Here is a 25497-nt window from a genome sequence, read left to right on the forward strand (position 1 = left end):
TGCTTGATAGTTTGCTAAAACCATTCTTTGCAAGGTCAGGCCAAAACTGAAGGCCTCAAGGGTGAGGCGTAGATAAGTCCAATCCACTTTGTCAAAAGCCTTGGTTGCATCGAAGGCCAGCAGGGCGAGTTGTTGCGTTTCCTGTTTGGCAATCTCTATCACGTCGAGGGCCCTCCGGATGTTATCTTTTGTTGACCTGTGGGTAATAAATCCCGTCTGGTCTGGGTCTATGATGTTAGGGAGGACAGGCACTAAGCGGTTGGCCAAGACCTTGGAATATATGTTAGCGTCCAGGTTTAATAGCGAGCTGTGTCTGTATGAACTGGTGTCCTTGGGATCTTTTCCGGGTTTGAGAATAAGGACTTTGGTGGACTCCTGCATGGTTGGGGTGCCGGTCCCAGAGGCGGCAAATGAGTTAAAAAGTCGAGTTAGCGGTGCCACCAGTTGGGGCCGGAATAGTTTGTAAAATTGGGTAGAAAACCAGTCTGGACCCGGGGCTCTGGGTCTCAGGCTTTTGATGGCTCCCTCGACTTCCTCGCCGGAGATGGGGGTTTCGAATCCCTACCTAGTTGCAGGCGTCAGGAGTGGGAGGGCGGCCTGTCGGATATAGGCCTGTTGTTCACTTGGATTCCTTGGGATGGCCATCATTATTTCCAAATGGTGGGCGACTGCTAGGCGTAGCGTCTTGCCTTCCACGTAGTGGGTCACTCCCTGTGGGTCGCGGAGACCAAGGATGGTGTTTCTTTTCTTTACTTTGGCCAGTTTGTTTACCAACATCCTGTTCACTTTGTTATTATTGACATAGTACCATTGTTTTGTCCTGGTCAACAGATTTGCCGTGGAATCGGCGTAATGTGCTTCCAGTCTCTTTCTTGCCACCTTTAGGGCCCTATACATTTTCAGGGACCAGCCTTTCAGTTTATGGGTAGCTTCAACATCTTGGACCTTCGCCTCCAGGGTGACACGGGCCGCCTGTTTTCATTAATGGAAGGCCGCGCCTTGGGTGATCAATTCCCCTTGGAGCACCGCTTTTATGGCATCCCAAGTGTTGGCTGGCGAGGTGTCTTCGTCATGGTTTTCCATGAAGAAGTTTCGAATCGTCCTACTGCCATATTGCCCAGAATGGGGTCGTAAAGGTTCCATTGGTAGCGAGGGGGGGGGCCTGATTATGGGCTCACTAGGTTAATGAGACTGGGGCGTGGTCCGAGAGGATCCGAGGGCCAATGGAGACATTGGGCCTCATTACACGGACGGCGGTAAGGGTTAACGGTCACCGTTAATGGCAACGGTGACCGTTAACCCTTACCGCCGTACTTCGAGGTCCCTTAGCGGGTTGGTGCTTTAACGCCTGCTTTTTGCAGGCGTTAAAAACCAACCCGCTAAGGGACCTCGGAGCTAATTACTGCACCGCAAAATTGCGGTGCCGTAATTAGCGCCTTCCCCATTCCCATAGAGCCTTATGGGGCAGAAATGGGAATGGGGAAGGGCAATGGCGGAAGGGGGATTTACCGCCCCACCGACCTTGGAATGGGGCGGTAAATCCCCTTACCGCCAATGCGGTGCCGGTAATTTACCGGCATGGTCCAGGGTGCTAATAGCACCCTGGATCACCGCCTTCCGTGTAATGAGGCCCATTGTCATAAAGGAGAGGAGCTGGGGGGAGGCCAACAGCAAATCAATCTTGGAGAAGGTGCGGTGTACATATGAGTAGAAGGAGTAGTCCTTCTTTTCCGGGTAGAAGACTCTCCAGGTATCGACGATATTTAGCGTCCGAAATAGATGGAGCAGTTCAGTTGCTAGCTTTAAGTCTCTGGAGGATGGGGGTGCGATCTGTCTTTAAAGGGTTCCGGGCCTCCATTGAAGTCTCCCCCAATGATGACTTGCCCCAAAATGAATGGGAGGAGGGACTCCTCTAGATCTCGATAGAACGCTTCCTGATGGTTATTCGGGGCATAAGCTAAGATGAGGGTGTAGAGTTGGCCAAAGATTATGCATTTAATTGCGATGAAGCAACCCTCCTGGCATTTTAGCGTGTGAGAATAGGCGTATTCAGGTCCTTCGCAAATAGAATGGCAGTGCCACCCTTCTTGGTGCCATTGGACGCTAAATATTGTAGGGGGAAAGATCTGCGTAGGCGGGAGAAGTCTGTCGGCATCAAGTGGGTCTCCTGCAGGAAAGCTACGGAGGATCGCTCATCCTGCAGCAGTTATAGGATAGACTTCCTCTTCGGGGGAGAATTTAGGCCTCTGACATTTAAGGTGGTAAACTTCAGTTTCTAGTGTGGGGGCGGTCTTCTATGTCGTCTCGCTGTGCGGGGGGGGGTGGGAGGCAGGGTCAGCCATGTTCATGGGGGATAAGTGTGTGGGGTTCTCCTTAGGCTGAGGGTTTTCAAATGGCCTCCAACAGATGTGTAAACTTCCAATTTAGGCCTCCAACGGGGGTCAACATTGTGGTGAGGGGGACTGATTGTAATCCCTCGGTAGGGCCCCTCACCACCCAGGCTGTCAACAGCCAACTTGGCTGAAATATCCTCCAACGGTAACATGGTGACATCCACCTTGGAGGAGGGTGTGGACCGCATGGGGTCTGCGGCAAGTTTAAGAGAGCTTAAATGGTTCCAGTGCTATGTAGTCTTCAGGAATATCCTTAATCGCCATTTAGGTTTGTGGGTTCTCTGCACTCTGGTCCAGGGAGCGCGTTTCGGTTTGGGGGAGGTAGTGCCCAGGGCAGGACTCATCCTGTCAGGGGGGATGACCCCGCGCCCCCAGGGGAGCCCGGGCCCAGGATGGACGCTGCATCGTCGAGGTGACTGATGATTCGTGGGGTGCCATTGTGCGAGAACTGTAGTGCTGTGGGGAATAGCCACCGGTAGCGGATCTGCTGGTCTCGCAGGAAGAGCGTGAGTGGACGAAGCATTCTGCGCTTCTACAAAGTTAGAGGGAGAGGTCCTGGAAAATCTGGAGTGGGGATCCATGGAAAGATAGTTCATCTCCTGAGCAACCAATCGCTGAAATGACCTCCTTGGTAGTATAAAAGTGGACTCTCGTGATTACGTCTGGGGGGGGAGTCCAAATCGGTTCCTCTGTGGGGTTGCAGTCTATGGGTGCGATCAAGTAAGAGCTGAGCCTCGTCAAGATTCGGCATAAATGACTGGAAGAAGCTGCCCACATACTCGGGGATTTCCCTATCAGAGATTGAAGAAGGCACCCCCCGGATACATAGGTTATTGCTTCGGGAGCGATTTTCCATATCTTCCTGTTTGAATTCAAGGATTTTGGTTCTGTCCATGAAGGTCTGCATGGTGCGTTGCACTTCCGCTAGCGAGTTAGAATGATCTCCGGCCAGTCCCTCAGCCTCGCCCATTCTGTGTTCAACGTCACTGACCCGTTGCTCTGTTTGTTCTAATTTAGCGGTGAGTTCCACCATACAGGATCTGAATTCCAATTTGATGTCGGACATGAAGGCCTGGAGGTCTTCTTTGGTTGCAAGGGTTCCTTTATCCTCTGTAGCCTTCTGCGGAGTGAGTTTAGGGGGTTCGGCTTTTTTTCCTTTCTCCGAAGCCAGCAGTATGGTGGAGATGTCCGCAGATTTAGAGGGTTTTGGAGCTTTGGCCATGGTTCCAAGGCGGGGGGGGCAACTCCTGATGGGTCTGCCTGGGATCAGCGTGTAGGTCAGTGGCTAGGATGCCAGTTGAGTCACCGGCCATCTTGAGGTCTCAGCAAAGGGGGTAGAGTGGGCCGGGGCACCCCAGGAATGAGTGGACAAGGTATATTTCTTCACCACACTGGGGTGATGAAATTGCCTTGTTAGGGGGGGTGCGCAGGGTTTCCAGGTGTAAGGTGGCTATAAGCTCTTAACTCCCCCTTTGCTGAAGGAGTCCAGATTGAAGATGGTGGAGTCAGGCCCTCCCCAGCTGATGAGGGTGGAAGGTGGGCAGGAAGCCAAGGGAGGCATCAGTGCAGCTTTGGGGAAGCCTCAGTGTGGGCTCCAGGGGCCCTGGAGTCCAAGAGAGGGCTGTTGAGGCTTAGGCAGGCAGGGGGGTGTTCATGTGGGCCCCAAGGGGGACATTCCACCCCACCAAGGCGAGGCAGGTGGTGACTAGAGCTGCAGCAGGCCGCAGAAGCCTCCCTTTGGTGGGCAAAGAGAAGGCTGGTTGGTCTCCAAAGGGCCTCTGTGTGGGCCAGATGAGGGCTCCGTGGAGCCGATGAGGCTTCAGCTGATGTGAACAAAGCAATCCCCATTCAGTGGATGCGTTCGCGAGCTCATGAGAGTGTACTCCTTTCGGGTGCCGGAATCGTCACCAGGTGGTGGCTGGGAGTCCCCCTCTAGGAGAGCGCCCAGCGATCACAGGTTCACTGCCTCCGCACCCAGCGGGGGAGGTGCAGGCATTCCATCGGTGGCCGTGCTGGCGCGTAGATAGAGGTAGAAGGTGCACAGGCTCCGATTCCAGGGGGGGACAGGAGGAAGCTTTTGGGGGCCCCCTCGACCCGAGGCTCAGGTGGCGAGGGGCCGGAGCACCCCGGCACTGGTGGCAGGTGGGTTGCGGGAATGGATCCGGGGGAGGTGAAGGCTGGCCATTGGTGCTAAAATGGAGGCGCAACTCCAGGGAGCCTCATTGCCCACGAGTCCTGGGCGGGCCAGGTCTTCAGGTCGCTCCCCAAAGCGCCTCGGATGCGATTGAAGATCAGGAGCAGAGTGAGGCAGAGCCAAAACTGGTGAAAGGTTGCCAGCAGGCTGCGGGACGCAGGTCGTGGGGTTGTAGCTGCCATTTTAGATCGAGTTGTGGACCATCACAGGAGACTTCCCTCTCCGTGTTTTCAACGTTCCCAGGAGCGTTATACTCTCGGATTGCTGCGGTTGGTGCTTCATATCATCCGCAATCTGAATCCGTCAAGTGTGGACGATGGACATGTCAGAAACCAGCAAAATATACGTGTTGCCGTGGGCCCATGCGGAGGCCATCAAAGGAGCTGCCTCATCACTGGCGCTCCAGACCACGCCCCAGAGGAACTACATTTAAAGCCATGTTCATTACCCAATGGGCCATCCACAACACGGCATGGGATTCCTTCAAGACAAAATCACTCGCTACCACCCCTCATGGACTTTCAGATCTTGCACAGCATCTCTCCTAGTGGTCCCACAGAGATTAGAGAGTTTGCTTTTGAGGAGTCTGTTTATTCTATCAATAATGCTGATAAATCAAGCACATCTGGTGTTTAATGCCAAGTAGTGCTGTGATCTCTTTGAAGTGTGCTGTTGTCGTAATTCAGTACATCACACAATTCCCATCGAGAGAAAACCTTGCACGGTAAGAATGTGCACAAGATCCGGCTTCAACCTATTGTGGAAAAGGGCATACTACAACTATTAAATATTGGGAACCATTCCATCTTTTCACTATGTCTGCATAGTCTATGTGTAACTTACGGAATGGCCCAATGGGGTGAGGTGGAGTTCCTCGTAATGTTCGGAGCATCATGCCAGTCCTGAAAGTTTGGCAGGTGGTGCAGTGTATTATCATGTGTGTGAGATGCTCTTGAAGATTTGGCGTAAACCAATCTTCCTACATGTCTGCTAATATGTGCTGCCTGAAGCTTTGCGACGGATGGTGCAGCTGATCGAATGGTATGGCCAAGAGCTATACAGGCATAACTGTCCTGCCAGTACATTCTTGCCTGGATAGTAAGTCCGTAGGGGACTGTTTACACCTTCTCTTTGACCATAATTCTGTTTCCTCATTTGGTTTCCTGCTTGCAGTTTTAGGAGTAATGGGCAGTGCCATGTATGTTGTGCTTTGTTGATCATGCGATTTTGTAGTAATGACATACTCTGAAATTATTGGGGCAGTTTGATAGGTTGCCTTTTTGGCTGCAGTATCCACTGCAATGCTCCCTAATGAAATTTCATCAGTGTTGCCGGTGTGGGTGGCGCACTTAATGACTGCTACCACAGGGAGTTGTGACAGTGCGGAAATCTGTGTATTTAGTAGTGCAGAATGCTGCACTAGGAAACCATCTGCTCTACGGAACCCTCTCCTTTTTCACTGTGACATCCCTGCATGCATAATTGTAGTGACGTATACTGAGTCTGAATTAATGGTCATGTGGCAACCTTGTCATGCATGTAGCACCTCAATGAGCACCACAAGCTATGCTCCTTGTGCTGAGTAGTGCTTGGGTAATCTCTTCATCATTAGTGTCTCATATTTTCCTCCCTATAGGCACACAACTGCCGCACCTGTATGTCTTGGTCCTGTGTCCTGGTGAACTGTTGCTGAACCATCAACAAAGTGTACTTCCCCTTCCTCTAATGGGCTTGCTTTGCTTTGGGGATGCCATCCTCTTCCCCTTCATATGTGGCAAAGTTAGGTCGATGCAAGTCTTCGTCTGTACACACTTCTTTGAGGAACGTGGTTGTATTTACTATTTTGTATCGCACAACATGAATATTTGGACTGGAGATGATAATATTGTATGCTTATGCTCTGTGTGTGGTCAGGGTAGACTTTGATGTTTCTAAGATGGCAAATACTGAATGTTCCACATACAATGGCACTGAGCATCCCATCAAATTGTGGAGCTTTTTTCAATTGCGAAGGCAGCTGCAGCAAGTGCTTGTTTGCATGTGAACTGCCCCTGCCTAACTGAATCAAGCGTACCAGTGTAGTAGGCCAATGGCTTGTGGCCCATTGTACTTTTCTGGGTGAGTATGGAGCTCACAAGTATGTGCGAGAATAGGGGATGTGGAAATGACTTCTTTCAACTCATTGATATTTTGACTTATGTCTGATGTCCATTTTAATTTGAGGTTTCCTTTCTGTACTTCCTTGAGACCCTGTAGAAATGGCGTTATGTATGCTGCATAATCTATATCCATGTTCTGTAGTAATTGCACAACCATATGAACTTTTGCATGTCCTTCACTGTCATAGTTCTGGGGGTGGCATGCACAATGCCGCTCTGTCTGGGATTATTCTCTTGCCGTTCGCTGATATCAAATGGCCCAAGTACAGTACTTCTAGTTGCCAATATTGGTCTTGTAGACCTTGTACTCTTTATGGCCAAGAGATGTAGAAGGGTACAAACAAAGCAAGTTGTCCATGTAATGGATGACCATACTAGGCACTTGTATGTTACCTACATCTGCATGTAGCATTCTGTTGAATATACTTTGGCTTTGTGAGTTGGGATGCAAATTAATTGAAAAGAAGGTGTTTTTTAAATCAGCTACTGTGAAGTGGGTCGCTTCTTTAGGGATACTACATAGGATGGTGGCAGGGTTCGGAACTACAGGGAATTTGTTCTGTTCTACATCAGTTTGAGGGCGTAGATCCTGGCTCATTCTCCAATTGCCCCCTGTGACCTTTTTTACAGGGTAGATCACAGTATTGCACAGTGAGGTGGAGGGCATATTATCCCTTGGTGAAGCAAGGCTGGTATTGTGTCTTGTATTCCCTCTTCTGCCTTCATTGACAATGGTATTATTTAACTTGTGGTAATACTGCTCAATCTTCCATGTAATTTGTACTGGGGTCACTTCCTTTAGGAGCCTACGTCATGTGGGTTGGTTGTCCACAACTGTGCAGGCACATACTCCAAGTCAGCCTCAATGAAGGGAGGTGGTGCAACAATGGCCCTCATTCCAACCCAGGTTGTAAGTTCCCTACTTTACCACCATGGTGTAAACTCTGTTTACACCATGGTGGATGGCGAATTTACCGCCCCGTTCCAAGGTGAGTGGGGCGGTAAATCCCCAATCCCCATTTACCCTTCCCCATTCCCATTTTTGCCCCATAGGGCATAATGGGAGTGGGGAAGGCGCTAATTACGGCACTGTAAATTACAGTGCCGTAATTAGCGCCAAGGACGCTTAGAGCCTTGGTACTTAACGCCTGCTAAAAGCAGGCGTTAAGGTGGAAATCAGGTGTTAAGGGTTAACTGCGCCGACGGTGCCATTAAACCCTTAACGCCTGGGTTGGATTGAGGGCCAATGGCCATTAGAGGGTAATACACTCTTCTATACTGCACCATGATCTTGCAGGGGATGCACATTTCTAATATTATCTCCCTGTAATTGTCTTTGAAAAGTCCTGCATGTGTTATTTCTTTGAGGGGTACGGTGTGATAATTACATAACACAGCACACCACTGGCATTCTTGCCTGTCAGCTCCGAGGACAACCACTCTCCTTGCAAATACCTCCAACCCTTGTAGGTCTAAGGACAATATTTTACCTGCTACCAATTCCGCAGACACAACAGGGTGGAAAATGAAATCGGTTGGCACTCTCTAGCAGGATTTGGCAATTTGTGGCACTGCTTCAACGAGTACTGTTATGCCATAGATGAACATGTCTGGGTGGACGGGTATGCCTCACACTACTACATCACATGCCATGGCATGGATTATGACCATTGCTCAAATTGTGCACATCCCCGGTGTTACACATACAATGCCGTGATCAGTAAATTATATTGTCATGTTTAATTTTCTAAGCAGATCCCTGCTGCGCAAGGAGAACTCTCAGAGTATAATAGGGGAGCATACAGCACCTTTCCCCCTACTTTCACATCCAAATCTCTAGTAACTGAACCATAGAAATAGCCCCAGAGAATCCCTGTGTGTCAATAGTTCAGCCAGACAATGGGATGACCCCTTCACTGATGCATTATTTCTCAGCACCTGAATCAACCATAAAAATGAATTGTTTGTTGCCTTTCTTTGCCCCACTGAGGGTTCCTCTTCAGGGTTGAGGGTCATGGAGAGTACCGGACACTCAAGTGCTCTCTTTAGTCTGTCCTAATCAGGGTATTATTTATTCCCAGAAATGAGAAGGGGTTTCTCTTCACCACTGTTGCGCCATGGAACGGAGCAACTGTACCACTGGGCGCTTTGTTAAAGGGGTTCATTTTTCTGTCTGCAGAAAGTTGTTGTGGAGCAAGTATTGTTGCATAGTTTGCTGTTGTTGCTGCTGTGGGGGAAGGCCTGGTACCTACAGGAGCAACTGCATGTATGCTTGGAGTATTTCATGGGGTATGGAGATCGTTCTAGGAGTCGTCCCTTGAGGGGCCGCATGGACGGTATACCATGATTTTGTTGACCGTAAGTATACCCCACTCCCTGTCTGCTTATACACTCTCTTGAAAAATGTCCCCATTTTCCACAGTTCCAACAATGTGATGGCCCTATTCCTCCCCCTCTGGGCCAAATTCCTCCAAATCCACCTAACCTTGATCCTCTGAACCCGCATGTTCCTCGTTGTTGTACTCCTTGCCACTGTGGGCTGACGCCATGGGTGTTCTGGCCCCACTGTCGAAGTCCTCTTTCTGACCACACTGCGGATATTCAGGCATTCACAAAACTAGGGGTGTAGCCTTTTTTTACTTCTGTCTGTGCTGGCGTCGATAATGAAGCCTCCACAGCGACCTTATCTAATTTAATCTGTACTAATTTAGCTTCCTTTTCTTGTCGCATATGAGTCGTTTCCTTGTCACGTTCCTTTATCCATCTGCAATGGTGTACTATTATGCTCTGTATTTCAGGCCACCCCTTTGCCTCAAACCCTACAATTTTGTATTGTACTTTCTGTAGTTCTTTGGGCAGGTCCTGTTTAACAATAAATTAGAAAAATGGTGTTGCTTGATCCCATGCATTACCTGCTTCAGGTCTCCACATCTCCAGAACCTTAATAATGAATTGAGCTGTGTCTTTGTTGTCACTCATAGTACATTGCATTATGGACTGTAAGTTGGGTGTGTCAGTAAATGCTGCTGGAGTGCATCCCATAGGTTCGCTCTTGTTCCATTGTGTGTGTCGTTACCCATGTTTTGACACACACATCGGCAGCCTGATCTCTGATAGTAGCTACCAAAAGGCTTTTCATGTCTCTTACTATTAGGGACACTCTTGACATCTGTTTTTCAAATGCATATATCCACTTCCCCATGCCCACTGGGCTGGGAGTGCTTTTATTAGATTGTTTTTGTCCATCTGGGCCCATGGCACATAATGAGGCCTGTCGGTCCCCTTATCTATGAGAGGCATATGCAGTCATGCTTTGTTCTCCCATCTTCTTCTCACTTCCCTTCTTCCTTGCTACTGCCATCTAGCCAAACCTGCTCCGTAACCTCCCATCCCATAAACTTTCCACCATGGGGTTTGTTCGGGTTCCTGTTCTTCCTCCGTATCCTCATCCTCAAACTCATTGAATGTACTCCATCCGTCAGCATTGTCATATCCTGGGATGTCTGCCTGTTCACTTCCTTCTCCCTCCTTTTCCATGTGTTTTTTGGGTGTATTATCTACCCTGAATAGGATATCTCCTGCTTTCCATCCATCTGATGCCTACTCTACCTGTATGTCAGCTTTCAGTTTGTGTTGAACTGTTCGCAGTATATCCAATTCTGCTCTTGCTGAGGCCAATTCCACCTCTAAATCAATTTATTTTTACGTTGGCATGACCTGGGGTGTCCAGAGGGGACATATGGGGGGGTGGTGGGGCTGTCACTGCTGTGGACACATATGTAGGGTTACTATAGCCAACCACGGGGAAGGCCATTACTGGGTATATCCCTCCATGCTGTGCTGTCACCCCGTCCTCTCGCCCAGAGCAGGCGCCCTTGCTAATGTCCTGTCTATTTTCCCCCTTACTCTCTTCTGTTTCTTTGAACATCTTCCAAAAGTCTAAGATCTCCTTCCTCTTTTGTAACTGTTTTCCCTTCTATTTGGCTGTTAGGAATATGGCCATGTGTTACAACAAACCCTTTTTGTGATAGCCCTGATCTGGCCATGAGCGGGCCATACCCACCCCTCTTGTCTCTGTCACCCACTGCTTTTGGTACGTCTCAAGACGGTCTCGATACATCAGTAGGGTCACACAAATATACTCTATTGGGGTTTCCTCTCCCATGGTGGTGATGGACACACCATTGTTGCCCTTATGTGTATATTAATGCACTGCACACAATGTTACAGTTTGTCAAACAGAACACAATCACTTCCCCTCCCTTCTGTCTAAAAAATCAAAAAAGTCCCCCCCTTCTTTGTCATCACACTGTCGCTCACACACTCCGCACACTCAAATATACCACAAATCACACAATGCCGCTCCTGGGCCTTCACCCTACACAATAAAAAACAATAAAACAAGCTAAAATAACAAGCTAAAATAACAATTACTATTCCCAAGCCCTCTAGTTATGCAGGGCTTCTATATATTTCCTTTTCCTCTGTTACACAGTATGATTGGTGCAACCTTCTCCCCTCACTCGGAGAGGCTCCCTACCATTCCATTTTCCTTTCATTAATATTCTCCTCCAAAAATGCATACTACCAAAAAACCAAAACAACCCACATGCATGCCACACCTATAATTTCAATATCCGTGTGTCCACACTGTTCACACTCTCCCATACATCTATCCCCTACTCGTTATCCCTTGCAAGGCTATATTCATGTGCGCGTTATCACCCAAACTCCTATGTCACAGAGTTCCAACAACACCAGCCTGCACTTCTCCTGGGAGCTGCGCCCTGCTCCAAAAAGCATACAGGAAATCTGCAGACGGCTCATGTACAGCCAATGAGAAATACAGTTTTTTGGGGCTGGTCACTGTAGGTGGGAGTGGCTCCTTTGTAGAGAGTGCCTGGACACGTCTGCAGGTATTGGGGGTGCTAGGATCACATCAGAGTCACCACATGGAGGCACGCTCACAAACACTCATGCCAGAAAAAATACAACCCGCTAGGGAAAAAAGGCCAAGATATTCTTGCAAGGATAACAAGTTTTAATCACACAAAAAATAAGTATGCCAGCAAAGAACTCTGCTTCTCAAGAATGTTCTGCCGAAAAATGGTACAAGCAGAATGTTATAAGGAACAACATTGTCATCAATGACGCACACATGTACAGTAAAAAACCTCTGTGGCTGGTTGGTGAGACCATTTACATTGGCGGCCTGCTCCATAGGGGATACCAGGCTGCTATTGGTCACAGCCCCGTTCATCCGTGTTCCATCACGTGGGGTTTGCTGGGCTTATCGGCCCACAGCACCGTATAAATAAACTCAACGAGACTTACTGGTTCTTTGCAATTGATGGCAATACCATCAATATATCTAAAGAAGTAAAAACTCCCCATTATGATCATATGTCACTTTTGGAAAAATGGAATTGTGCATACTTTTTTACGTTTCTCACAAAGACTGCTGTGAGTTTAACGTTTTGCACCATGTAGTCTCCATTCTACATTATAGTGTTGGTGGCTGCTGTGAGGGGTGGGACTGTACACAGTAGTTACAAGCTTGCAAGCCCAACCTGACAGGCCAGAGTGAGCTCACAAGGAGTGGACAGTGTTTAGAGAATGTATCATGATCACTGGCAGTAACAGGCCCCCAAGGTATTTGGTTTCAGGATCCACCTGCCGAGTGTTAAAACTTCTCTAGACCCTTACTCATTGAGAGAGTTACGTTGATGTGAATGAACCCCACCCTGCACATTGGGCACACTAGCTAGTGGGCGCACCACTTGCCCCGGCCTTTGCAGCTTACTTTTTGAGTGGACTGACAATGAGTGAGAGTTGGGACGTTACATGCCAGTCAGGGAATTGAGGCAAATTGGAAGCCAACAGGAAGCAATCTTCAGAAATATTCTGGACAACAATAACTAAAGGGAGCGTTGAAGGACAGAGGGGTCATCTAGAAGAAGGAAAACGAAAATAAAGAAGAGGTGTATTGAGTAGGAAAGTGTGGGTAAAACTGAAAACATGTTAAAACAAGGTAAATGCATGAACTGGTAAAGTGATAGAAAGATCCCGGGACGGAGGGTATAAAGTGGAGAAAAGAGTAAGGGGGAAAAGGACATGTGCAAAAGTGTGGTAAAATGAAAAGGGGAGCAGACTAGAGAGTAGAGGGTGTTGTAACATCAGTAACGAGCCACAGAGCTTGTGCTGGGTCACATGTTGGGGGTCACATGCGTGAGCATGTGACACATACTAATAAAGGTTCTGAGTGGGCTTCCACTGAGCAGTTGGATTCAGACACAGTGTCAGAGTAGTTATTGCTGCCTGGGACTGTCATGTGTACAATGCAATGGGCCCAATGGGCCGCCCTGCACGACAAGGAATCCTCACATGGGGGGGCCTTTACATAAGGCAGCTGGTGAGGTTGAAAAAAGTGGGAATCTATTGAGCAGAGATAAAGGTGACTATAAGGAAACAAAGCAACAGGGGAAAGGTGGATGAGGAAGGGAGATGACAAAGGACAAATTGCAAGAAAGAGTGGAGGAGGAAGAGGGGTAAAAGAACAAGAAAATAATCTGCAGTGGTAGAGGAGGGGTGCAAAAAAAGAGCTGAAGTACCTGTGCAATCTAAAGAAGATGGGTAATAGCATCTGTTAATGGAGGCCAGTGACTGACATCATTTCACATGTGCCAAAACCAGGAGAGGCAAGTGTTTGGACAGATGCGGCACACATATGGGTGATATATATGTGGGATAGTTTGGCATGGAAGGAAATGGTCTGCATCATTCCTGCAAAACCATGTGGGAGCTGAAAGAAGATCCCCATGGGAAGTTGGGAAAGTAGATGGGTACACAAAAAGAGATGGGACAGAGGGACACAATTTTGACAGATAAGGCTCCAGGGAACAAACAAAATATATTGGTCTGTTAGAAGCTTTGTGCGTTTCCCGACAATTGCTGAAGTTGGCATGTTCACATAGAGCAGCATTCTTTGTCTAATGTTTCTTGTTAGTATTTTGTTGAAAAAATGCCTATTTTAATAACACTGTATGGAGATGTTTTGGGGGGAATATCTCAGAAACATTTGTGCTGTGTGGAATATTTTTACCCATGCCAATGCGCTACACTACACCCCTTTGCCAATGGGGGAAAGAAAACTGCCAAAATTGGAGGTGCTAACCCCTGTGCGCACCAAATCTGCAAAACTGCGCATGGTTCATAAATCACAAAAAGGCTGCATCCCCTGCCACCCACAGGCAAAGTTGATGTCAAAACAGAACTCCCTGCAGGAGAATGCCAGGGGGTGCTGTTACCTGTCACATGAAGCAAAGCCACAGAAATGGGCTAAAATCCAAAAGTTCCCTTAAAATACAGTTTTCCCAATCAATTGCTACTGTCAAAGTTGCTGTTTTGGTCCTAATTTCAGTCATTTTCCAGATGAACTATTGAAAGGAAAAGTGAGCTGAAATCACAGACCATCCAGTGCAGTCAGAGAAAACCGGGCCTCACTGCCTGACAGCTGCATAAGAAAATTAGGTGTCAAACCCAGTTTAAAGCGTTACTTTTTCCTGAAGAAATTGCAAAATGTTCCTATTTAATGCATGTTTGTGAAGGGCTTAATTCTTTTAAATGTCAAAATCCCTTATAAACTGTGCTTATTTGTATATGTGTTAAAGATCATATGTTATTGTGAATTTTAAAGCAACCCAGTATTGGAGTTAAGTAACTGCTTAATTCTGATTGGACAGTGACCAGCATGGGAAAGTTTGACACTTCAGTTTGATACTCCCTTGCTACAGGAAGGCTAATGGCTGCTGGAGGTTCTCGCATATGGAGCACAATAGACTTAATTAGAAATGTGTCTTTTGGCTGAGCCAAGAACAAAGGACAGGCTGAGCATTGACCTCTGCTGGGAGGGGCAGGATGCTTCCCTTTACACCCCACCCTGATCAAAGGGATCTGACAGCTGTTGTTTGATGAAAAGAGAGAAAAAAAACTCTGTTCAAAGGAACTTTTTGGTGTTTAAATCTTTATTTGTGGTTAAGTTTGAAACTCTTTAACTGTGCAACCTGAAGGAGGACACATCAAAAAATTGGTAGATGTTAACCTAATTTTAGGCTTTTGCTTTGAAGACATTGATGAAACCTGTACCACCTAAGGATACAAAGTTACGGAAAAACCCTAATTGTAGCAGAACTATTATTATTGCAAGCCTAATATTGTATATTCATGATCCAGTGATAATCACCCAGATCTCTACTGAATTAGAAGGTATTAGTCCAGACTATTATGATTAAAATTGAGAAAATCTATAGAATGAGAAAGACAGCTCTCACAGGGGATTGAATGTGAATATAGCCCATCAAATATGAAATGTATATGTCCGATTTTATTAGCAAACATCATTTTAGAAATATACATTTGTGCAAAAGTTAAGTTTTGGTCAAAATCAATGTGGGAGTTCCTAAATCCCATCGTAAAGATGACAGCTCTGTTGTGACTGCCAACCAGAGCAAGGTAAGTGCCTGTGGCCACTCACAGCCGTGGAGGTGTGTTTTGAAATTCTGCCCACACCATAAACTTTGTGATGTCACTTTGGAGGATAAATATAGGAACTTCACCACACATAACACACACTGATTCCAGAACACATCCAGATTTCCGCACAGCATCTTGTTCCTGACTTCTTCATCTTATCCAGAATTCTTCATCTTGCAGCTGACTCCAGATTTCTTTGCAGAATCCAGGCCTTAGCATTGCTGAACTATTTTTAGCTAGGCCAAAATTCAACCGTCCCAAAGCTTGAGGGGATTCAATACTGATTCAGTCTGGCTTGCTACCATTAAGGCTCGCCTTCTGAAACTTCCATCCTGCTATCTACCATGTCCAGTGACCAGAAGGGCCCATCCAAAATCCAGTCTGAGGTGCAGTCCAAAATTGACCAGAACCGCCCTACTGATCCAATCCCTCCGGAGGTGCCCTGCTGCTGGTAGACCTGACCCGATCCAATGACCAGGACCGTGACGGTCCAATTTTATCTCAAGGGACTGTAAGTATCAATAGGAAGAACAGTGACCCATAGTATATGTGCATTGTTTTATCCCAATCTCAAACTATCCCATCTTTAATTTCAGAACCCTAATATTGTCAGAACCATTCTTGCACTGATTTTCTCTCATCTGTTTTGCAAAACCATAAGTCATTAGTGATTTTGAGTAACTAAAGTAAATCCCATAAAGAAATAGAGTATCCACCACGTGAAGGGTTACACTGGCCACGTAACTGCAAAGATTTATGGGTGGCATTCTCTTTTTCATAGTCATTAATATAATGTAATGAAACCAATCTGTCATTTTTAAAACCGAATTTCTGTTTTCATTTTCGCACCTATTTTGCAAAAACACCTCTCACTGAAACCTCTATAACGTCTTCAATTTTAAAGATAGAAACACAATTTCAACTCTCACTGATAGCTACGACGCTTAGCTACACCCATAACATGTTTATATTAAACATTGCATAGTAAAATTTTGCTGCAAATTTGCAATTTTCTAATGTTTACACGTGTCTTTTTCCTCTTCAAAGTGTTTCTTCAAATCCCATCCTGATCTAAAGTCTGTACTGTTGTTTATCTTGTAGCTCATGTTTGTTAGGACTTGTTTATTGATGCTTTCATAAGAATCTTTCTCCATTTAAGCATTTTTGAATGCTTTGCATTGTGTCACAAAGCCATTTTCACCTGTCAGTTTAAAAGTGACAATTTCCAAAAACGGTTTTCTCTCTTGTTTGTGGAGGGAAGATTGCATTTAAACTCCAAGCATTGTCTTTCATTCATGAATACCTGCTGATTACTGACTTCTGTGTAGGATTGCTCATTTGTACCTTAAGTACTTTGCAGGGGGAAATATTAAACAAAACGCTATCTGTTCACAAACCAAAACTATTCTTTTTCCTGTGTTTTCTATTCTGCATTAATATAAGTGAATTCAATTGCTTTACTTGTTTTCTGGATAGTATTGTCACCACTTGGTGATTGCTGCCCCATATATATATATATATTAAACACATCTTTACCTTTACAAACTAGCCTGATTCCTGATCCACTGTGACCTAGGGGGGTATTTTGAGAAGGGTGTGATATGAGTGGTACATCATTCAGAATATTGAATTTACAGACACACATAAATAAGTATTTCATTGCGCACTACATACTAGGCGAAACCTGGGTGTGTGCCTGATTGAAATCCTTAACAGCTGCAAACTTGCAAGTTGAAGATCGAAAAACACAACTTGTGTTGCAATTTCCCTGTATGCTCTTCAGTACAGTGAATGACCTTAGAAGTGTACAGTCAGTAGCATAAATTGTCATCTTGGGTTATAATTAATCCAGCCATTTTGATAAAAGCAATGAAAGTGGTCTCCATGTCTTGGAAGACATCTTGCCAGATAATGTTCAGGATGCACCAGTAATGAAGCCTTTTCTGTTAGAGGGTCAGCCCAGAGAGCCCAGAGAGTAAGGAAACCAAGGTCTGAGGGTGGTAGAGAGGTGCAATGCTGGCTTTAACAGCTGCATAAATGGTATACCATGAAGCAAAATCCAAAAGGAGGTACACATTTAAAGTGCCAGGAGTGGAAGGTGTCCACTGCACACTTTGTGGACATCCTAGTATATTTAGTCTTTGGCTGATTCAAAGGCAAGTAAATCCTTTTCAGGGAGAGACTGATATCTACTGGTGAGACATCAAGTAGTGAGGTGGAGTTAGGCCACTCATAAGCATCACTGATGAGCAGCCAGGAAGAGACAGGCTGGCCTCCAAACATATCAAGGGTGATGGAGAGTGGGGGCAGGTTGAGAGGTGTTCAGGTGGACTTTGCTGAGGGCACTGATCCTACAGAGGATATGGCTGCTGAACACTGGCTTGTTAGTGATGCAGCATTGTACGATGAGCAAGGAGAAGACTCCCAGAGAACGCACCAGTATGCCAAGTGACCTCTTGTTATCAGGAAACTGGTGATGTTGGGACACTCGAAATCAAGGACAAGGAAGCGATTCAGCCAGAATATAATGGCAGCCAACAGAACATGGGCACTGCAGGGAGGTAGTGAGTGTGGTGGGAAGAGGGCTCACGGAGGCAGTGTAAGTGGCATCAGATGAAGAGTGGGAAGCAGTCAGGTGTGGGCTGGGAACGAAAAGTGGCCTTGGAAATGTTTTCAAATGTGGCATCAAATTACAGCGTGAAAGCAATTCCAAACCCTCTGACAAGGGTCGGAGAGTTATACTACAAGAAACTTGAAAAAATGTGTTGAAATAGTGGAAAAGCACATTTGTTCCACATTTGTGGGGATGAGGAGAGATAGAAGGATGAGTTGGGATGCAAATGAGAGAGTGAGGCTAACTGGTTCCAGAATCTAGTGTACCCACACAAAAGAGGCCCATCATACAGAGGCCCACTGGTAAATCTACAGAATTTCTTGTAGGCCAATCCACCACTGGGAGCAGCTTTCAAATTCCTCAGAACACTGGGTGTGATACATGGATTCTGCACATACTGTGATGAAACTGCCCAGAGCTAATTGCATTTAATCAGTTCAGTTCAGTTCAGAAACACTTTATTTCGGCAAAAAGTCATAAAAGCAACAAAGTATAACCATTTCCTGATGCAACACAATATATCAATAGCCACAGATAATCATATTTGCATTGACCTGTATCTAGCTCTAAAATCTGATTGTAATTGTAATTGGCTATTTAAAACGCTTTGTTACTCCACATCATCTTGCTTCCAAGGCGAGAGTGTTGCCCCTGAGCAATCCTCCCGAGACAATGCCTCCCGATTGAAAATCTAACTTTACTGTGTCATCTAGCTTTGACATTCACACATTCTCCTTCACATGCACACTTCTAAAATAGGGGTGGGAATATAAATCATGCATTGCAAGTGACCCCCCTTTAATGTCTTGAGGCTATCAATTGTAATGTAGACAATGCTGCCACAAAGGTGCAGGGCTTGACCCCACCCATCTATCCACTTGAGTGAAAGCTGCACTGCCTGTCATGTGACCCACGCTTTGATATGCAAGGGGTTGGCATACAAAAGTCTTGCACCCACAGCAAATCCTTCTTTCTATATGATGTTTCCCCTCTGAAAAAGAAGGTATCTGGGTACAGTCAATGTTGTTTGGAGAATTAAATGATAGCTTTGCTGGTATCATTCTCTATATATGGCCATCATATATAGATAAGTATGCCTAACTAAACAAGTTAATTGCAACCTTTACCTGTACTCTACTCTATCTTGACTCTACTCTAAAGACGGTTAGAGAGTTGTAGTGCGTCATCACATTGCAGCAAACAGAACAACTAGTCTTCATGTTTACTCTACAGCAGGGATCTTCAATTGTTGGTTCTACAGATGTTTTGGATTATGACTCCCATGACAGTTTATCATTGACTGTGCTGTCAAAGGTTGATGGGAGCTATAGTCCAAAATATCTAGCAAACCAAAGGTGACAAAACTCTGCTATAGAGCAGAAATGTTAAACCTAGTCTAAAACATCAAATCAGCAAAAATGTGTGTTACTCTTAAAATCTAGTGTCTCTTTTCATCATGGAAATTCCACTGCAGCTTGCAAAATTGTGATCTGATCTTACAAGGCGTGCAGCACAGATGTAATGATGAGAGATCGGAAACAGGATGGCATCAAGCATCACACATTTTACCTAACAAACAAGTACGTAAATTCACCTCCCTTTTTATAAATTGTGAAGATGTTCTTCTTGAGGACACAAAATACTACTCACCCTAACATCATAGTCACATTGCCACACGCAGTTTTCCTTTGCAATATCGTGTTTCCTTGTGCATACATTAGAAATAGGCCCATATTTCGAATGTCAGCACTTAAGTCTGTTAAATTGCAGTTTATCGAACAAATACCATCTGATCTAAAATGTAGACAGTCTTGAATAAGTGGGGCCTCTACATTGTTGGTAAAGGGCCTGGTGAATGGGAAATGGATACCTGAGAAACTCCTCTAAAGGGTAAAGGACATGTTCTGCCTGGCGATTGATGTATGTGAATTGGCAGACAAAACACATCACTTAAGACGTATATCATTATTTAAATGCATGTAACTCACACGTTTTCACTTCCCCACTAACAATTTCTACTTTCCGATAGACAAGTGGAAATATATTAAAATTCTGCAAATTTTCCTAGCTTGAAATTCACAAACCTAACTGTTGGGCACACATTGACTGCATGCAAATACAATTGTGGGAATACACATTAAAGAATTGGCACAACGAAAAGTGTGGTCTATGCCAGTGGCTGTGATGTACAAAGGGATTAAGTCCCCTCCCCCATGGTGCCAGTGAATTTGTGGCACAACGCACATGTTTAAATACATAACACACCACTCAAGGATACGTCCTCAACCCTCTGTGGCTTTCATTCTATTGTAGAGTCATGCACCTTCCTTAGAATAGGGAAAGTCATTACTGAACAATCTGGGAAATGTTAAGCCAACAACTTCAAGCTCAACGGGCCAAAAACGACCTGCCTCTTTCTGACGGCAGTCCCTGGCTTGATTTGCAAATCAAGTGTTAGCAGGGAATGCACTTAATTCTGCACTTTATTCCAGAATTTTCCCTCCACAGATCTGCACAGACTTAACTTCATGCTAATGTTGGAAGTTTCAGATTTTTGATAAAATTGCATATGAATAGATATCACATTGCATACTTTACGTTTACGTATGGCACAGAGCAAGCGCACTGTGACTGGCACTATCCCATCCCCTCCTGTCTTCCTGGGAGAGGAAAAGATTAACAGAGTGGCTGGCGTGGTTTTCTTTTTGTCTATATTCCTTTTCACCCCCTTCTCTTTAGTTGTAGAATGTGCGTGTGTGGGTGTAGGGGGGAGGGTGGGATTGGGGAGTCCATCATCTGCAATGCATGCCTCTCTGATCAAACTAGGCTATTTAAGCTATGATTTTGAAGTGTTTTTCAAAAGCTTAATTTTCACCCTGCCTGAAGAAGTGATCAAGACCACAAAAGTTTGCAAAAACTGGCCTTGTTACCCAAACCTTGCTAATGTGGCTCTGAAATGGAGGTGAACTTCCAGCAATGGTTACTAGGTGGTGCTGTGGCATGTGTTACTTGGCTCAGATGCATTATTCTACTTTCAGATTTCAGGTGAAAAGGTTTTTTCAAGCCTTTTTTTAACCCACAACACGTTGATGGTGTCTGCTAAAGATGCCAACTGCTTCAACCACAAAGCTGTCAAGATTATACTGCACTGATGATCCCTAATATGGGTGAAAGCAGGTACGTAGCTGCCTGCCGCACTGAGAAATGTCTGATTTGGGTTGAAAAAGCCATGTATAAAGTAGCACTGCCCTCTAAGCCAAAGACAATGTTCAGGAATACAATGCTTGATGTTGGGCTAATTTCCATAGGTGCCCTGCTGATGTGGCTCAAATCGATTATTCTACTTTCACATGTTTTATTAAGCCTTTTTAAATACACCACAACTTTATAATTGTGCTGATGTGTGCTATTATATATGTATTCCTGAAAATATTAAAAGGTGGTACATTACATACAAAGGGTGTTCTATTCCTATGAAATAGTACTGTGTTGCACTTCTGTTTGACAAATAAGATGTGTTTTTTTGAATTTGCTAGCTGATCCTCAACGAACTGCAATGGTGGAAGGAGACTTGTTAAAAATGTATTTCTGAAATGTTTTTCTCACGTTGATACTCACTGTATGATAACCCACACATTATTTTGGCCTCTTATCTTAAACAGTGATCAGAAATACATAAATCATTATGCAATTTAAACATGTTAAGTCCTTCATTCGTTTAGCATGGAGGCCCCCAGAGCCATTAGCACATTATTAACAAGCCTTCCCTGTGACAATCTAGTAATATAACTACTTAGCTAATTAGAATTGCAGCATATTTCTCCATAATCCCTGACATTGTTAAGATTCTACTTACCAGATGAAGCAAAGAGCCTCCAGAGGAAGTGAGGGTATTAGGGTCAGCACCGTCCTTCAGCAGTCGGAGCACTGGAATACCAAAGTGAAAAAATAAATGAGTCAAGTAAGAAGTTATTGATCTCTTGCAATAACCTGTCAATTCGGTATCACTGTAAACATGTTTAATACCATTGTGAAGCTCTAAGCACACGTTAAAAAAACATGCATTACAAGTTAGCATGCACCAGTTCTGATTCACAAAGATGTGCACTGCAGCAAATAGGGAGATGCCCATTGGAATTTCAGATACAAACCTGATACCTGGTCCAAAAAGACTAAGGGCCTCATTACAACTCAGGCGGTAAGGGGTTTACGGCGCCGTAAACAGCGCCGACCCTTACCGCCTGAGTACGAGGTCCCTTAGCGCCATGGCGGATTTAACACCTGCTTTTAGCAGGTGTTAAAATCCATGGTGCTAAGGGACCATGGAGTTAATTACGCCACCGTAATTTACGGTGGCGTAATTAACGCCTTCCCCACTCCCATTATGCCCTATGGGGCAAAAATGGGAATGGGGAAGGGTAAATGGGGATTGGGGATTTACCGCGCCGCCAAGGTCGGAATGGGGCGGTAAGTCCGCCAACCACCATGGCGTAAACGTAGTTTACGCCATGGTGGTAAAGTCACGGCCCAGGCGGTAACTTACCGCCTGGGTCGTGATGAGGCCCTAACACTTAGGAATTCTGAAGATGACTGTACCATCATTGAGAAGTACAAGTATAAATCATATTTAGAAACATTTGCTCAAATGCATCTCGTTGGTATCTCCAGATTAGCTTCAAATGTAGGCTCTGTCAATCAGGTATTCATGTAAGAGGTAGCGGGTGGACAATTGAGATGCTCACAGGCAACTTCCAATCTACTCCATTGACATTCTTGGTGAGTTAGTCCCAAAGCTGTCTATTTGTAAGTAATAGACCACCTAGGCTGTACATCTGATAACAATAACTGTTTAATGAAAAACAAAACAATATTCTCTTTCTCTCTGGACTGTTCAGAAAACCATGAAACAATCCTGTGATTTCAACATTGTTACTATTTAATGTGTAGTTGTAATATTGTTCTGAATGTGAGTGGAGTTGTTTATCTCTAGAAATAAACATGATTTCAACACCTTTTTTTCCTAAAAGGAAACATCAAAGAAAGGCAAATACAACATGGCAATTAAGTCATAAGTAAGAGATTTAAAAAACAGTGCAATGCTTACTTAAAATTCCAACGCGTATTGTACATTGAAACAGTTTTCGCCAGGAGACTGTGTCTTAGTGGGCTGACTGGACATGTTGATGTACAACAAGTTGATATAGATGTGCAATATTTTACAGAATGCAAACATTTTGCACTGACTGGGCACAACATACAGTACACACGTTTACCAGTGGCTTGGCGAAGTGGGAAATATAATGTTCTTTTATATTACAGTCAGAAGTACATGCCAAAAAAGTTGTTGCAAAAGACAGTGCATGATGGGTTTCACAATGAGGAGTTGATTCCTAAAAGGCATGGCAGTATGATGTGATGCTCACAATGTTCACCGCAAGGTGTTACTGGGCCAAGTGCCATGTCATGGGTGGTACATGTCCCAAGTCTAAGAGGTGTGCAGCCAACCTCTCTGTTAGGGAGAATTCTCAGACATGCGCTAATTCCTCTCTACCTTTGAGACCCCCATCAACTTTGCTGGATGTTAGGACTTTTCATTTTTAACCTGCAGAGAGTGAGACCCTTTTTTCCCACTCTCTCATGTATTTTAATGTGATTTTGAACACTGAGTTTCTTTTGGTTGTGGAGTCTGACAAACTCCATAGGCATCATCTTTTACATTGTGTCACATAGAACCTTCAGTCCCTTTTGAGAGGGTAGGAATTGACATTGTTGGTCCCTTAGACCCACACATTTTCAGGCAACCGATTTATATTAGTTGTGGTAGACCATGCTACCATGTTTTCCTAAGGATATTATCAATTTTATGTCCCACGACATGTAAACCATGTGGAAAAACTGTGGAGTGACCTACAAGTTCTCAAAAGCCTACCATCTCCAAACCAATGTGTTATTGGAGAACTCTAATAGAACTATGAAGAGAATTATAGGTGCTTTAGAAGTACCCCTTAGAAGAAAGTGGGACCTTTTCCTGCCATGCCTTTCCTTTGGTTATAGAGAAGTCACTCAATAGGGGGATGGTTTCAGCCACTTTTAGCTACTCTATGGTCATCTTGTTAGAGGTCCATTGGCCCTAATCAAAGAGGGGTTGGATAATGCTCCTTCCCGCAAGCCAGTGAGAGTCAGTGACTATGTGTTCGGTCTCCATAGGAGAATGACACACATGATGATAGAAGTATCTGATAACTTGAAAGCAGGTCAGGCTCTGGTTAAACATTGGCATGGCCAGAAGGCCAACATGGTCGAGTTGCCTCAAGACCATCTAGTTCTAGTTATGGTACCTACAAGGTTGAGGGCCTTGCAGAACAAATGGATTGGACCCCTCAAGGTTGTGGGAAAACCTGGAGAGGTCAATTTTTGGGTGGACTTAGGCAATCGTAAGGAGGCCCCCAGGGTCTTTCAGACCAACCACCTAAAAAGCCTATGTTGTCTCTAGACTAGAACTGGGAGCTTTGCCTCTAGCCTCTGGTCAGGAGGAGCAGAGTGAGCCTCTATCTGACCTCCTTAGGGGACAACCTTTAGATGGGAAGAAAGAAGGAGTTAATCTCTCTTCTGATCTGACACTGGAACAGCAGGAGGAGTGCAAAATTCAGTTATATCAGTTTGCCCCTCTGTTTTCATTATCACCAGGCTTGACCCCTTGGGACCAGCATGAGATTCTCACTGGTGACTGTCTCCCTGTCAAAAGCAGGGGTTACAGGCTGTCAGGACCATGTAAGAACCCACATAAACAAAGAGGTCAATAAGATGTTTGATCTTGGGGTAATAGAGGCATCTACAAGTCCATGGGCTAGTCCTGTTGTACTAGTGCCAAAGGCAGGATCCAAGGAGTTGAGATTATGTGTGGACTATTGAGCTCTTCATGCAGTCACCACAACTGATGCCCATCCTTTACTGAGGAAGATGAGTTGGTGGACAAACTTGGTTCAGCCAAGTACCTCAGTACATTTGACTTAGCCTCAGGGTATTTGCAAATGGCCCTGACAGACCATGTCAAGGCGGAAACTGCATTTCCAAGCCCAGGGGGCCTCTACCAGTTTTTGGTTATGCCTTTTGGACTAAAGAATGCACCTGCTACATTCCAAAGGATGGTGAGTCATGTTCTGAATGAGATGGAGGACTTCTGCATGACATACTTGGATGACATTGCCGTGTTTAGTCCTACTTGGAAAGAATATATTTATCACTTAGGATATGTATTGCAGGCTCTTGAGCAGGCCAATCTGACCATGAAGGCAAGTACATGTCAAATTGGTCAGAGTAAAGTGGTCTACCTTGGACATGAGGTAGGAAGTGCTGAAATAAGGCCATTGCCTAGCAAGGTACAAGATGTACAGGACTGGGCCACCCCTACTAGTCAAACCAAATTGAGAGCATTTCTAGGTCTCACAGGTTACTATAGGAACTTCATTGAGAACTATGGGACCATAGCTTCTCCCTTAAATGTGTTCTCCTCACCCACATTCCCCAAAAAGTTAGGTGGAATGAGAAGTGCACTAAGACATTTGAAGGACTTAAGAAAGCCCTTTGTCAAGCTTAAGTATTGAG

General features: G+C 45.1%; 1 protein-coding gene across 3 annotated transcripts in view; it reads right to left on the minus strand.

Moving 5' to 3' along the window:
* Nucleotides 1–25497, minus strand: part of MYO16 (myosin XVI) — a 3167675-nt gene that overhangs the window by 2593180 nt on the left and 548998 nt on the right. For all 3 annotated transcript variants that reach the window (XM_069636567.1, XM_069636564.1, XM_069636566.1), the window contains exon 3: nt 21749–21819. In XM_069636567.1, coding sequence (XP_069492668.1) covers nt 21749–21819 — 71 coding nt within the window. The remainder of the gene's footprint in view (nt 1–21748; nt 21820–25497) is intronic.

This window comes from Ambystoma mexicanum, chromosome 7p (assembly GCF_040938575.1).
Source record: "Ambystoma mexicanum isolate Mex_15411 chromosome 7p, UKY_AmexF1_1, whole genome shotgun sequence".
Classification (NCBI taxonomy): Eukaryota; Metazoa; Chordata; class Amphibia; order Caudata; family Ambystomatidae; genus Ambystoma; species Ambystoma mexicanum.